The sequence below is a fragment of the Pteropus medius genome, unplaced genomic scaffold (assembly GCF_902729225.1).
Source record: "Pteropus medius unplaced genomic scaffold, Ma_sr-lr_union100, whole genome shotgun sequence".
In the NCBI taxonomy this organism is placed as follows: Eukaryota; Metazoa; Chordata; class Mammalia; order Chiroptera; family Pteropodidae; genus Pteropus; species Pteropus medius.
Window position 1 is genome coordinate 1134949 of NW_024344432.1, and position 16465 is coordinate 1151413.

At 38.9% G+C, this 16465-nt stretch overlaps 1 protein-coding gene and 1 pseudogene across 1 annotated transcript in view; one reads left to right on the plus strand and one right to left on the minus strand.

The window, feature by feature from the left end:
* The window catches only part of POLA1 (DNA polymerase alpha 1, catalytic subunit), a 280205-nt gene extending 264016 nt beyond the window's left edge, over positions 1-16189 (minus strand). Inside the window, exons 1-4 of the mRNA XM_039872470.1 lie at positions 16041-16189; positions 11222-11346; positions 8031-8127; positions 6765-6845 (exon numbers count right to left, since the gene is read on the minus strand). Coding sequence (XP_039728404.1) covers positions 6765-6845; positions 8031-8127; positions 11222-11346; positions 16041-16065 — 328 coding nt within the window. The 5' untranslated portion in view covers positions 16066-16189. The remainder of the gene's footprint in view (positions 1-6764; positions 6846-8030; positions 8128-11221; positions 11347-16040) is intronic.
* On the plus strand, positions 2718-2836 carry LOC120610218 (uncharacterized; annotated as a pseudogene).
* Positions 16190-16465: the final 276 nt, after the last annotated feature.

A 16465-nucleotide genomic window follows, 5' to 3' on the forward strand; every position in this document is an offset into this window, starting at 1 on the left:
CACCCATTTGTAAATAAAGTAACCAGCATAAACACCAAATTGATCACAGATCAAAATTTTTAAAATGAAACTATACAAGTACTTCAGTAAAAAAGGCAAATTCCTAGAGTCACCCAGCAGCTATTCAGTCAGCAGTGTGAGTGCCTTGCTCCCCGCACGTAGCCAGCACCTCCTGGCCCACCAGCTGAGCTCCCACCCACATCCCCTGGCTGGTCCAGGGGGTCCAGGCACTGCCTCAACAGCAGCTCCCCTGGATATGTGGACCCAACTGCAGCCCACACCCCAAGTAGACGGCATCATGAAGCACCTCCCTTACTTCTGCCACAGCCAAGTGATGTAGGTCTCTGACAGCAGATCCAAGCAACTGGGTACCCCCACAGCTAACTTTCCTGAGCAAGTAGTAGATAACCTGCCAGCTTATGTAGCTCCTGACACATTATGGTTGGGCCAAAGCTGAAAGTGCAGATGGCCATAGATGGTGGTGAGCATAGGATGGAATCTATACTACAAGAGTACAAAAAAGTCCATGGAAACTCATATCATATATACTTCCCAAGAGGACATCTATGGGAAAATCCTAAATGTGGCCATTGTTGGCTACCTCAGACCAGAAAAAAACTTTTTCTTTAGAGTCACTTATTTCAGCAATTCATGGTGGTACTGAGGAAGCTAAGAAATGACAAAATCTACTGGAACATTTGAAACTGAAAGAAGATAATTTCTTCAAGGTTCCTAAGAACAAACTAATGAATGGCCACTGATGAAAAATCATTTTATTTATTCATTCACTGCTTTCTAGTATTTTACTACTCATAACTATGCAGTCTCATCTTGGTTATATTTTAAAAATTAAAATTTTCCTACAGCTGTGGATAAGTTTAAACAGTACAATGTAGTTACCATATTATGTATCGACTGTTCAATTAAACCCATCATGCTACAGTACTAAAAATATTCATTTTAAAAAATCAAGATTCTTTATATGTAATATGTTCATTAAAATTTACCACTAGAAAGGTCTTAAGTGTCTTATAATGGAAATGGAATGTATATTGCTATGGGTAAAAAGGCAAGTCATTAATTTGAGATGAAAACTATAATTCTCATGGTAAAATACTAGCATGTATGTACCTGTATAGCATATACTGCTAAACACAGAATGTATTAAACAGAGGTTTGATAGTTTGTTATAAACCTAAGGGGAAAATCCACGCTTTATACTTTTCATATGTTGTGCATTAATATATTATTATAAACATGAAGACGTGTGAAATTTTAATTAGTCATTTCCTTTATGAGGTCGAATCACTGTACTGTGTTCATTTTTTGTTATAGCTGTCTCAGTTCTAATTGATCTAGACTCCCTCTGCCTATCATTTTTTAATCTTTTAAAACAGTAAAATGAGTGTTTTTCAAGAAAAAAAGACAAATTCCTTTGCAACACGGGCATGGGGAAAGTCTATGATTCAAAATCTATTTGCAAGAAAAAAAAAAGATTAATAAATTCAATTACACCAGAAATGAATTTAAAGACAAAATAGGAGAAAATTTTTGCAATGTTTCACAGATAAAGGGCCAATTCCCTGATATTAAAAGAAGGCCGCAAAACACAAAAGAAATGCGGTTAATAAACACAAACATACAGGTCACATAAAAATATAAGCATACTTCACTTTATTGTGTTTTGCTTTACTGCGCTTCAAAGATGCTGCACTTTTTACAAATTGAAGACAAGACCCTCCACCAGTAAAAAGATTACAACTTGCTTTACTGTGATACTCACTTTATTGCGGTGGTCTGGAACCAAACCCGCAATATCTTTGAGGTATGCCAGTATATAAAAACAGCTATTAAGTTTTGTGAAAAGATGCCTAACTTCTTGTGTAAAAGAAATACAAGGGAAAACCACACTAAGATGTCTTTTCTCATATATTAGAGTGGCAAAAATTCAAAAGCTTGACAACAGACTATTGGCGAGGCCACAGGGTCTAAACAGACACTCATGTGTTGTCATGGGGGTGTAAAATGGGACAACTCCACTTGAGAAGAATTTGACAATATCTCATAAAACTTCATGTGCACTTACTTTCTGAACCAGCAATCCCACCTCCAGAAATTTTCTCTGAGGAAAACACCACTTGCACAGTTACTCGATGTAGTAGTATTTGTAATAGAATTATTGAAAATCTAAATGTCCATTCAAGGAAACCATTTGAATACCCCTTGGTACATCCAAACCATGGATTACTATGCAGCTATACAAAAACATGTAAATAAGATCTCTATATGCTGATATTGAGGGATTTTCAGGATATCTTAAGTGAAAAACACAAAGTCCTAAAGAAATTTATAGAAAATATATTTTGTATAAGAAAGAAAAGGAAATAAAATATATATACACACAATTCCATTCCTGGGTATATATCCAAAAGAACTGAAAACAGGTGTTCAAACAAAAACTTGTACACGAATGTTCACAGCAGCACTATTCACAATAACCGAAAGGTAGAAACAACTCAAATTCCATCAACTAATAAATGGATAAACAAAATGTGTTATTTCCATGCAATGAAATATTATTCAGCCATAACAAGGAATATACAAATACATGCTACAACATCTGAAAACATAATAAATGAAAGAAGCCGGATGACACAAATATGGTCACATACTGTATCATTTCATCTGTATGAAATAGTCAAAATAGGCAAATCTAAGGCTACAGCCATGCCACCCTGAACATGCCCAATCTCATCTGATCTAGGAAGCTAAGCAGGGTCGGGCTCGGTTAGTATTTGGACGGGAGACCACCTTGGAATACCAGGTGCTGTAGGCCTTTAAAAAAAAATAGGCAAATCTATAGAGATAGAAAGCAGATTACTAGTTGCCAGAGGCTGGGGGAAGGGAGACTGGGGAATGCCTGCTTAATGGTTTCCATTTGGAGTAATAAAAACTGTTCTGGAACTAGATAATGATCAGGATTGCAAACATTATTAACGTATTAATAATGTCACTAATGATAAAGTTTATGTTGTAAAAGATTTTTCATGTGCCTAAGACTGTGAAAAGGTTTGGAGGACATTTGTGAAAAATGTAAGACAGGAGAACTAACTTTTTATTGAGATCATTTGGCAGTTTGAAGCAATATAATGGTCAAAACGTTTAGTTTTTAAAATACGGGTCCTAATAGAGTATAAAAAGAGAGGGTCAATACTGGTTTGAATAGCAAGGAAAGCTTCAATCTCACCACTGTAGGTTAGTAAGATTTAGACAGGAGGACAGAAAAAAAAACAGAAAGAATAGCAGTCAACATTTGAAGTGGAATTCTTCCATAATTTTAGTGCTTCTGCTTTGATTTGTTTTCATTTTCCCACTAGTTTTTCTTTAATGGGACTCAGTTGATATTTTTCTGTTTCTATTTGAAAACAAGCCAGGGATTGGATCGACACCATAAAGTGTTGACCTTTAACTTCTAAGCAAAACTCTACAATTTCTCCTGAGTCGTGAAAGTGGATTGCAGGATTTCATTTCCCTTCCTTAGAGCTTGGGACCTTACTGGGCTCCTCATTATGGACACTGAAACAGAGAGGACTTGTGAGTGAATGGTGGCAAAGTATGGAATAAAGATTTCTAAGACTAAGCTCTCCTTCAGAATGTCATTCTCTTCGCTGGTGTTTTACTGGGAAGAGATAAGATGATGATTACGGAAACAAAGAGATGGCTCATTTATTCGGTAAATATTGCACACTTTCTTTGCACCTGCTACTGTGATTGGCACTGAGATGATCAGGACACGGTCCCTTCCTCAAGAACCTCCCTGTCCAGTCCAACCTCCTAACTTACAGCTGATAAAAGTAATGTCCAAAGAGGTGATGGGACTCATTCAAGGTGATACAGACAATTAACAACATAGCCAGAACTCTAACACAGGCTCCTTAGTTCAGGGAGACGAAAAAGCACATGGGCTTATTTCATTCTCCTCTTCTTGGAGTCACAAAAACTAGAAATACAATTAGCCACACTGCTACCAAATGGTACCAGTGTGTAGAGTTCCTATGTTATGCAGGTTGGCAGAAACCAGGAAGACGGTCTACATATTCTAATTGAACTCATGAATGAATGAATAAATAACATCTCACATGAGAAAAAAAAAGACACACATCCTTATTTTCTGTAAAAGGAAACACAGGAAGGATAATCGGAAACTAATAAAAATACTTGGTTACCTGTGGAGATGGGAAGAAACAAAGTAGAAAGCATAGGAATTAGTAGGATTTCACCTTACTCTCTTGATATTTCTTGATATCATTTTGATTTTTAAATCATAAAATGTTTTAAAATATTCATGAAATAAAAACAAAAGGTTTTTTTAAAAACCTAAATTTAAATAGAAACAAAAAAAAACATATGGTAAACTGATAATATAACACACACAAAAAAAAATTACTTCATACACCTTCTGAACGTAATACTTTGACTATATGCCCTTAGTAGGATATTTGCCAAAAATAAATAAAACTGCAAAGAAATTATAAACTTTATTTAGAAAGGTTGTTGATAGACACATTGGTTTAGTGATTCTAAAATTTCCAATATTATTTTGTGTATATTTTAGAAGACAAGAGTTTTCACAGAGAGTGAAGGTAAATACAAATAAGAATTGGAGATGAAGAACTCTGTGATGTTGGATTTGAACAGAATGTACCAGTATGAACTCACGACACACAGAGATATCAAATCTCTTAGATCTGTTCACTGAAATGACCTAGAAACCATTATACTCCAGTAGCAATGAGTACATCTGCCCCCAGATCTGAATACCATTCTCCCCTAAAAGGAACCATGATTCTTAGGGAAAATGGTTCATTCCAGGTCTGGGAAAGCAATAATACAAAGAGAACCTATAACATCTTGCTCACTCAGAAAGCAAGGAAATGTTCAACCAATGGAGCCACGTCAAAAGGACAAAGGAGCCAGCTCAAAGGGGATCCTATTGCCAAATCTGGGATAATTCGAACATCCGAAAAATGATGATAGTGGATGTTAAAATATAACAGTAGTTTTATTTAAATCCATGAGTTTGAAGAGAGAATTTTAAAAAGGAGAGACTCATCAGTAGATGCTAAAAGCATTGGGTGAAAGTCAATGAGGAAAAGGAAGATATATATGGTCTCAAATTATCACCCTTCATTTGCATTTATTATAAAGGTAGAAAGGTAGCTTTACAAAGAAGAAATCTGACAAACATCATCTTAACCAAGAGATCAAACTCAGTATCATCAAATGGGGGACAAACTGACACTATGTACCCAGATATGATCAATGGGAAGGACACAACTTCATCTATATTGAATTTTCGTCAGAATATTTAACCTGACTCTATAAACACAAAGAAGCCATCAAGCAAATCTCAGATTGTGAGACATTAGACAAAACCACCAACCTGATCCCTTTTAAAATGTCATGAAAGACAAAACAAAAAAAAGAAAAGCCAGAAGGGGAGAAGGAGAGGAGAGGGATGGTTCTGTTCTACACTAAATAAAACTAAACAGACATGAAAACTGGACTCCATTTTTAAAAATAGCTATGAAAGACATTATTGGGCTAACCGGGGAAACCTTAATATGGACATTAGATAATATCATGAGAAGGGTATTGTGGCTAAGTAGACAAGCGTCCTTATTTTTAGGAGGTCATTGCTGAAGCATGTAGAGGTGAAGTGTCATGGCGTCTACAACTTACTTTCAGTAAATTCACCAAAAAGTCTCTGTATGTGTTGGGAACAGGGAAGAAGGAGAAAGTAAACAAATGTGAAATTCTAACCAGCTACAAATTAGGGTCTAGACTGTCTGAAAAGAGCAAGATAGCACAGAATTTAGGCTTTGTGGCCACATGTGTCTCTCTTGCACTGTTGCATATTCTTCTTTGCATCTTTTTTTTTGAAATGCTTGAAAAATGTAAAAAACCATTCTTAGTTTAAGGGCTACATAGTTATAGGCATGATTTCCTTCTGGGGTAATGAAAATGGGCTGCACAACTCTGTGACTAAATGCCATTGAAATGTATGCACACTTTAAATAGGTGAATTGTATGACATGAGTTATGTCTCAATAAAGCTTAAAAACAAGCCGGCTGTGAGTAGGTCAGTTGGCCGACTAATGCTCTAACACTTGGTGATTAATAACGAACGAAACCAAAAAAACAAATATTGAAGAAAATTTCCCCTTCTCATCTGGCAGTGACTAAATTAGGCTTGTTTATCCAAAAAATCGGTTTGCCAATGACTGTGTAGCTAAGAAAATCTGACGCATCCATTCATTATCATTTTAAATTTCAATTAAACATAGCAAGTTGATTATTCTAAGTTTGAAACCTGTTGTAGTACTATACTATTATCAAAAAGCTAAAATTCTAAGAATATCACATCAGTGGGAAGTAAAAGACATCACTTATTGTTGCAGCCCTCAAAATCAGCAAGCCTAAAATGACCACAGGACTGAAAATTCTAAAGTAAAAAAAAAAAAAGGACCAAACTCTTTGGACAACAGAGACATGAAACTTCATTTCCTGCTGTTTTTGTTTTCTACATTTAATTTTCCACATAACCATGCTCCTCTCAATAATAGAACACTTTCCATACCTAAAACGATTGCAGTAGGTCTTTTTCTCTTAAAGGAAACAGTATCAAAGTACCAAGTCATCTCAAATTTTAAACGATTCTTTAAATATCAAAACGGCACTCTCTTAAAAACAAATGTAGGTACCTTTCTCATGGGAATCAAGAGCATCGTCTTCGAGGTCATCATCGAAAATCTCTCGGCCATCCTCTACATAGCCAATACCATCTGCGGGAACAAAATTTTCCATTGGTATCAAGAAGTTTCTAAAAGTGGCCGATAACATTTTAGCCATGACCAAACAAAAAAACAAAAACATTTATACCCACTCAAGTGTTCTCCTGGCCTGTGCCATTTTTAAGTGCAGCAGAATCCTGTTTAAACAACTATCAGACAAAACACAGCATCCACATAGGTTTGAGTCAAAACCAAATGGATACACACACACACACACACACACACACACACACACACACACACACACACACACACACACACACACACACACACACACACTGTGGAGGCATCCCTTGTCTTCCTGCACTTTGCTTTATTGTGCTTCACAGATGTTGTGTTTTAAAAATTAAAGGCAAGACCTTCCACCAGCAAAAAGACCAGGGCTCACTTTATTGCGGTGGTCTGTAACTGGACCTGCAAGCTCTCTCTCTGATGTATGCCTGTACCTACCTAGGTCAGCCAGGGAAACGATTTGGTCCACGGCATCGAAGTTTGCCACAATGGGATGCTTTATAGTATGTTTACTGTACCAGGAGACTAAAACGTGAAAGAATCAAGATAGCAAGGCCAGAAAAGCACCTTTGGTCTACGAGAGTAATGTAGATGAGTCCTGGCAATATAGGTGAGTCCAAGTACAGAAGTAGGAACACAAGCATAGTCACAGGCACAGTCTACACCTCCTCCCTGTGCTCAGCATTCACATACCCAAGAAGTCACCGAACCAGCGGGAACCGCAAGCTTTCCACAAAGGGCCACAGGGGATGTAAGAACGAGGACCACCCTGTGCGGGGCGCTTCCCACGGCCCAAGGTAGTCCTCACACAAATAACCTCGTGTAATCTTCATGGCCACTCTGTGACATCGGTAGTTTTCCTATCCCCACATTATGTGGGAGTGCCACCCAACTACGTGGCTCCTCTCAATTTTTACACAGCTATTTCCTAGAGGATTTACACTATATCCTGAGGCAGGTGCCTGGATTCTCCAAAATGTCCCCAAATAATTTTGTCTTGCTCTGATTCCACATCCTCAAAAACTGTATTTGAGGAAAATTCAAACCAAAGGTATGATCTTAACAAAGCCTTACATCTGCCCACACAAAGCAGCAACTCCACTGCAAGAGAATGTACGAAACGCAACTAAGACAGTGCCTGGCAGGCAACTTCTTCCCACATACCATCATCCACGATCCAGTCATCATCCTGGCGTGCCTGCACCAGCTTCGAATACTGTTCTTCATCAATCTCTTCGTAAACACTCGTGAAGTCCTCAACCTGCCATCATACAAGTTTGAGAAAGCTTCAAATGGAGTGAAAGTGTTAAACAATTCTGATGGAAAAAAATGTCAAAATTGAAACTGGAATGGCAGCCTGAAGAAGTAGCTGCAACCAAATCATGAGTTCTGACATTCAACACCACTACAGGGTTTTCCTTAAATAGACATCAATTAGCTTAGTATTCCTTTTAGGTGGGTGTTAACATAAGATATTAAATGATTCCATTAGCATAATACACTTGTCACACCATCAATTACTCATCTACTTCATAAAAAACAAACTGAATTATAGCCAATTCTTCGTTAGCTGCTTTGGGGATTATTCACTTATAGTTTCTACACTGGTTTCTCTTGTACTTAGCAAACCTGTAAGGCATGCCATCTCCCTCTCTGCCAGCTGATGTTGCCCTGAGAACTGATCATAATTTTAATAACTATTCAACCAACCAAGTATAATTCAAAAAGAAAACTTTTCCCCCTCATCTCTCTCCAAAAGCAAAACACACTCTATATTCTACAGGTACACTAGAAATAGTTTTTGAGTGATCCCCTTGAATTAGCACTGATCCCTACCACTCTCAATTCTTAAAACTGCAGAGATATAAATGCTGAGCTACTAAAAGAAACCTAAGTGCCCATCAATAGACAAATGAACAAAGAAGTGGTCTGTACATACAATGGAATATTACTCAGCCATAAAAAAGAATGAAATATTGCCATTTGCAACAACATGGACCCTGAGGGCATTATGTTAAGTGAAATAAGTCAGACAAAGAAAGACAAATACCATATGATTTCACTTATATGTGGAATCTAAAAAACAAAACCAGACTCATAGATACAGAGAACAGACTGACAGTTGCCACAGATGGGGGAGGGGCACAAAATGAGTAAAGAAATACAAACTTCCAGACATAAAACAAGTCATGGGGATATAATGTACAACATAGGGGAATATAAACAATAATATTGTACTGACTTTGTATGGTGACAAATGGTAACTAGACTTATTGCGGTGATCACTTTGTAATGAATATAAAGTCAAATCACTACGCTATACCTGAAACTAATATAATATTGTATGTCGATTATACTTTAAAAAAAAAAACAACAACAACAACACTGAGCTACCTGGAAAGCAAGTCTAGGGAATGGCAAGTCCTCCAACCACATGGGCCGTCCAACTATGAATTCAAAATAGTTTTCTGGTACCTTTTTGATAGTATATAAGTGAGTTGCTTAAATAAGAGACAAAGTATGCCTGATAGACTTCAACCAACAAAAATGATCTTTCCAGCCCCACCCCAATTGATTAGTAGAATAACATTGATTGGACTAGTTTGTGTTTGGGTTGTCAAAAAATCACCATGAATTACTGACATGAATAGAGCAGACCACTTCAGCACAGTTGAAGCAATAAACAGATGCACACCACTGCTGCAGCTGCCATGGTGACAGGCCACAGACTTCTCAGATAAGAATTTGGTGGGCTGATTAGCAAGAACTTAGATACCTTATTAAAACTTACGCCCTTCTCGAGAGTTCTGCCTTTTCAAGGGGGAGGTGGAAGAAATGACTAACTCTACCTGAGAAGCTAAGACTTTAGGAAAAAACACTTGGACACAGAGCTTTGAGAGCCCAACTGGCAGAGCTGACTGAATTTCTGCTACACCTACAAGGCCTATAATAATTACAAGACTAGGCTTAGTTTTCACCTCCTGTTTATTCTACAGGGACCACTGGCAAATGTTGATTTGGCTTTCTACGATTTGAAAACAAAAACTACCTACCCTACCAAATTAAGTTTTTGGCAACCCAAACATAAACTAGTCCAATCAATATTATTGTACTGATCAATTGGGGTGGGGCTGGAAAGATCATTTTTGTTGGTTGAAGTCTATCAGGCATACTTTGTCTCTTATTTAAGCAACTCACTTATGTACTATCAAAAAGGTACCAGAAAACTATTTTGAAAAATCATGTTGAACAATAAGTCATTTTGACTGTATCTCTAAAAACACTGCTACTGCTCAGCATGAACTCTTAGAGCCATGCAATTAATATCTGTGATTAAAGCAAAATCAGTCACACTGCATCAACACGTGAAATGCCCCCACAGAACTCCTTTATAAAAAGTACCCACATTAAAAATGCTTTACTCCTGCTTTACTATAATCCTTTTAGCAGCCCTTTATGATCTGGTTGACTCGCTTAACTTGAATGAATGGCGCCAAATGACAAAAATCCTCTTTTACTTGCCCAATTACCCAATACAGTATAGGCCATGGTTAAACATGCATATTCTGATGCCTGGATTCAAATCAAGACTCTGCTACTGTGACATCAGATATCTCAGCTGCAAAATGCTGTTAATAACAGTATCTAACTTTTTAAGATTATTGGAAGGATTAAAATGAACATATTTGTAAAAGCGCTTAGAACAATGCTAGCAAAAGAAGTATATTAGCTGTTTTTATTACTTTCTAGTATTAATCACTTTCTGACCCTCAGGCAGTTAAGATACTCAGGGATCCTGTTGAAGGTAAAGACAGACAATGTTGTGCAGATAGAAGGCACTCTGTTTTTACCTATAGGCCATAAACAGTAGATAGGAAAAAAAAATAGCCAAACGCGCATGAGATTCAGTCTTATACTAAGACACAGCAGAAGTAAGATCCAAGTCCCTACCACCATTCTCCTTGCAAATGAGATTAGGAAAAACAAGGAGAAGTAGTGCTTCACTAGACTGCTCAATACCTTAAGAGTAAAGTAAAAGCATATCTGAGGTCCCCCAACAAAGTCACGGGACTTATGAGAGATGCAGTGAAGAAGGAAAAAAAAAAAATGTATAAGCTACTTCCATTTCAGAATTGTAAAAGCATTTGCAAAGTACCTTAAAGGAATTTTAAGGGTCAAGTAGTCTCCATTATGTGTATATCTACCTCATGCCCTTGCTCGTTCAACATTAAGAAATCACAAGTATAACAAGCTTGAAATATATGCATATTTTGAATCAGTAACAAAGGTGACATAAGACTACCTAAAAACTATGAATTAGATGAAGCACAGGTGAAAATAAAATGGTTACTTACTTCATATTTGTATTTCTCACCAGCTTTAGCCTTTTTCAGTCTTTCTAGAGCTTCCTGGCGCCCTTTCTTTGATTTCTTTTCTCTCCGGGACCGAGAGGCTAAGAAACTTCCTGAATCTGACACAGCTGAAAAAAAAAGCCAAATTTCCATGCAATGTTACAAAATTGCCAGCCACCTTCCCTCAAAAACAAAAGAACATTTCTAGCCAATAATGATACAAAGTTTTAATATTATACAAATTAATACTTTGAAACATAAACAGTTCATAAAGTCACGGCTGAGTCTGCAGCTCCTGTAAGTCTTCGGAAAGTTTCTAAAGATAGTTAAAGCAACTGAAGCAACTGCTATTTTTTTTCCCTCCATAAAGAGGAAAATTCCAAATTCAACTGATACCTCCTAGAGACACTAGAGAAGGGAGATCAGCGCTAGCCCATAACCTTTCCATTAGAAATGAGGGGTCTAAAGTAGAGTTATAAAAGGACAATTCATTTTGTATTCCATTAATCAACATCTGAAAGGCTTTAAAGAGCCCCTGCTCTTTGCAAAATACTAGATGCTCTGAAGCAGTGCTCCCCAATCTTTTTGGCACCAGGGACCGGAGCTCCTATGAGAATCTAATGCCTGATGATCTGAGGTGGAGCTGAGGTGGTGATGCTAGGAGCGGCTGCAAATAAAGATGAAGCTTTGCTTGCTCACCTGCTGAGCAGCCCGTTCCTAACAGGTCATGGACTGGTTTACCAGTCCGGGGGTTGGGGATCCTTGCTCTGAGAGACACAAAGATCAGAAAGACATGGTCCACATACTCAGAGAACTTAAAATCTAAAATGGGAGATTAGTAGCAACTAACTCTAAAACAATCTTTAGAAGTAATGCATGCCCTAACAGAGGTTCAGATAAGTATCTGGAATTTCAAAGGAGGGATAAATTGGGGGTTGGGAGAACTTAACAAAGATGGTTCTGAGAAGCTTCTTGATTCTTTCACTGATTCCCAGGCCTCATTCAGTTAGGACATTATAGGATGAGTGAGAAATTACAAAGGTTAAAATACATTTTGTCAAAAATTGCTGAAATACCAGAGGACCTCAGTGTTCATTCATTCAACTTCTGAATTATTCATGCTTTTGGTTATTATAAACTGACCATCTCACACACACACTGAAAAGATTTCATCCACAAAATTAAGACTTTCATGTCAGCTGATGAATAACCAAGTCAAGTGAGACAGTGCTGCCTGCCAACTGTGAGCTTAGGCTCAGCGTGATTGCCTTCTATGTCTGTGAAACTGAGTATTTTATTGTATTCGGTGCTAATTATTTTACAGAAAGGAGTAGGCACAAAGAAGGAAAAGTATTGATAAGAGGCATCCTAAAGCTCCAAGCCACTGGAAAATTCATAACAACATTAAGCTGTTTGACTAAGCGTTTAACTGAAACAGAAGATGCAATTTAAAGAGCATGTATCAAATGCTGGTGATAAACTGTTGAAAACTTTATCTTAAAGGTGAAGCATAATTAGAGACCTTATTTCTTCTAGCTTCCTGGAAATGGAATCTCTATAACATCTCAGTCTATTGTTTGACTTTCACATTTGACTTTTAAATCCACTTTCAGAAAGGCATTAAGTAAAAAATTAAGGAATGTAGGTACTTAATGATGACAGCCACAAAATCTTGGGTGTCACTCAAATGATTCCAAGTAATCATGAGCAGGCCTACATGAAAAGGTTTTAGAGATTACTGAACATGACCACTGCGAGTGAAAAGTTGGCTTCAGTATTTTTCCCAAGATTCCTTTTGATTATCCTGACAAAATCTATAGGTCTTTGAATGAACTTACTCCACAGGCAACAATGTGTCACTCTACAATTACAAATAAGACAAGAGCTGCCTGTCCTCAAGGGGCTCAAAGTCAAGTAAAGCAAAAGGACCTGAGGCTCCCACCATCATATATGAGGTAAGAACACAGTACTGAAGAAACATAGAAAAAGAGCTGTTAATGTTGCCTGGGAAGGCTTCACAGGAAAGGTTTCCAGACACAGACCCAGAAAGAGTAGAATTTCAACATCAGAATACAGGGGAAAAAATGGCACAAGCAGAGGGAAAGGGGATGTGCCACATTACAAAGGGACGAAAAGGCAAACTGTATTAAGAAACTGAGAGAAAGTCAGTATGGAAGGTAAGACATGAGAGTGTAGAGTGAATGGAAGGTTAGGGAGAAGAAACAAAACCCAGTTCTGCCACTTACTGGGTGACATGAGACCATAGGTGAACCTCTTGGAGCTGCAGTGGCCAGCTGTTTTGTTGTTTTTTAAGCCGCCCAGCATCAGACCGGTTTGTGAAATTTCCCCCTTATAAGTCTTGATGGGACATAGAGCCCATGTCCCACTATAGAAGCTGAAAAGGCAGATGCTCTTTCCCAGAAACCCTCGCAGCTAGGGCATGGGCATGCAAAACAGACTCGACCAATTAGGAACACCTGCTCAGACTTTAAATCAGAAGTTAGTGTCACAAGGAAAGAGTCTAGAAGTAGCAACAGCTGCAAGAAGATTAAATACCTGAGGCAACAGTGCCAGCAATGTGTACTACAGCTGTGACATCAAACTATAATGTTAACAAGCTATAACCAAAAGTATTTGGCTGTAGCTGGCAATGACTTTCTCATTGGACCAGTTTTATAGCGCCATTTTAAACACTATTCCAGGCTAAGCAGCCCGCAGACCAACTGTCCAGTCCTCCTGGAATGTCTCTGAACAACACAATATCCTTTTAGTAAATTCCTTTTCTGTTTAAATCAACTAGAGTTGGTTCCTGTAGCTTACACTTAAGACTCTTGAGTAATGCAATCCTCAGGGTCCTTATCTGTGAAATGGGGACAATCAAGTCTGCTTCATAAAGTTGTTAAGGATTAAATGAAGATACTTGGCTTACTTTGTACTCAGCAACATAAGAAAAGCTAATTCAATGTTTGTGCGTGTGTGTAGATGCAGGATGGGGAATGAGGACACACACAGCCTCCAGCAGTACCACGGTATAGCTTCTAGAAAGCAAAAGTAAAGCAAAGCCATTTTCTCAGGGAAGCAGCAATATAGCACTGCATATAATTACGTGTTTATAATCTTAACTCCATGAAGACAGAAAGCATGTCCAGTTTACCTACCATTGTAACACCAGAGCCTGGCAGAATGCCTATGCCTAGCAGGTACCTAATAAATATTTGCTGAATGAGCAAATGAATGAACCACTGTACCCGCTTTATTTAATCATTAAGTTCTCCCCGATCCCTTTTCATTATAATAACAGCTAGTTAGAGACCTTTAAACTTTTCACTGCCATTGTTGTCAAGGTACCCCACCTTCTATGGCTTAAGGAGGAAAAATGGCCTAGATTTTCCTTTTTTGGAGTATGCCTCCAATGTTTCACATAGGTAAGTTAGAAAAAAAAAATAAGCATGGAAAAGTCTATTTTCAAAAGTTTAAATATTTGGTTCAAAATTACCAACTGGAGTACCCTCATCGGTCAGGCGCTGGAAAGGAGCAGACAGACACTAACCTGCAACATTCTTTCAAGTAACAATCTTTTAGTCGGCTCTAAAGGAAAAATTCCAGTCACAAGTCCCCAGCAACACTTAATCAACAACATGACTTAAGAAGACTCTCAAGATTGCACAGAATCTTCCAAAGAGTGATTTCTTGATGTTCATAGACGTCATACAATTTTGGGGGTAAAGAAACAGTTTAGTGGCAAATCAATGATGTAGTGCTGCAAAGACAGTTCACACATTCACACCTTCCATCTCATTTGCAATTCAGGCTAGTCGACTCACCAAAATAAATTGTCTTGAAAAACGCAAGGCCAGAAGAACAAATGGAAATGTCTGATTCACAACTAGGTGAATGCAAAGAAAGCTGATTAGGAAACAAGTTCTCATTAACGCTGATGTGTCTGAGTGACAGATGTGACTCTTGAGCTAAGAAAGTGAAGCATCTGATTTTAACTTAGAAGTTCACTGAAGTCACACTTCAACTGAATACTATTCAAAAAAAATCAGGAATCAGACAAAGCCATTTGCATTTCTGTATTCTATTTTTGGAAATAAAAGATTACCACTGAAAACGGAGTGACACAGGTCTTCCGAAATGCTACTGAACTGATGCATTTTTTGTTTCACCGGTGGTAACTAGATTGTGAACACTATTTCTATGCAATACTTGAGAAACTTTCCATAGAATTTTCGGGAAAAAAAAATGTTCATGCATAAAGTAAAAACCGAGTATCTAAAAAAAACAAATTGTGTTTGTGATCTTCTGGTTACTACACTTAGAGCTTTCTTTCCTGCTTATCTACAATGTATAACAATTTTCAAGGGAGTTTCTATAAAGAGGATGGCGTACATCCGTTCTGTCCTAGCCCTCAAGTGCACAGTTGGGGCGGCAACAGTGAAACACTTTAGGCCGAGATTGTGCCCCGCCGGGGCCAGTCTCGATAAAGGTGTGCCCCGCACGTGGGACGCTACTCACCAAAAGGAATAAAAAGAAAGGCTAGTGGGGAGACCCAGAGTGACAGAGGTGAGCCAGCCTCTCAAACAAGAAAACCCCTCAAGGGGGTTACCGGGAGCAAAAGGCCCTGCAATGCCCTGTCTGACGCCAGATAGGTGCCAGCCCCGGACGACCAAGGTCCGCGCCAAACAGACCTATGGGGCGACCCGGGAGCCCGCCTCCGTAAGAAAAGATAAAACAGAAACCCACCCTCTTGCCCCCGCCACCCGCAATCATGACCACAGTTCCCGCACTCCCAACCCGACCCAGAGCGCCCCCAGCTCACAGTCGTCGCCGTGCACTGGCGCCATGGTCCCGCAGTCTCCCGATTCCGCGCCAACCAGCCCAAAACTGGCGCGGGGGCCGAGACAAGCGCCAGCCTGAAAGCCAATCAGCGGCTCCGGAGACTGCGGACTTCCGTCCGGGAGGCCACTGACGTGTCGCGCCGCGCCGTGCCCCGCCCTCGGCCTTCCCGCTGGCGCGCGTTTGGCGCCCTGTAATGAACCCTGAGGGAAAAGCTCCAGCGGAGCCAAGGCCGAAGAGAGCAGAAAAAAGAAGCGGTCGGGCGCTTGAAAGGAGCCTCCTGGAGACTTGCTGCGCAGGCGCACCCATGCTGATGGGAAAAGATTTGGAGGCGTTGGAGTAGGGGCTCTCTGGTTCTGAGAGGTGATTTTCCAGGAAAAGAGACGCGTGCTTGCAGTAGAGTGGACG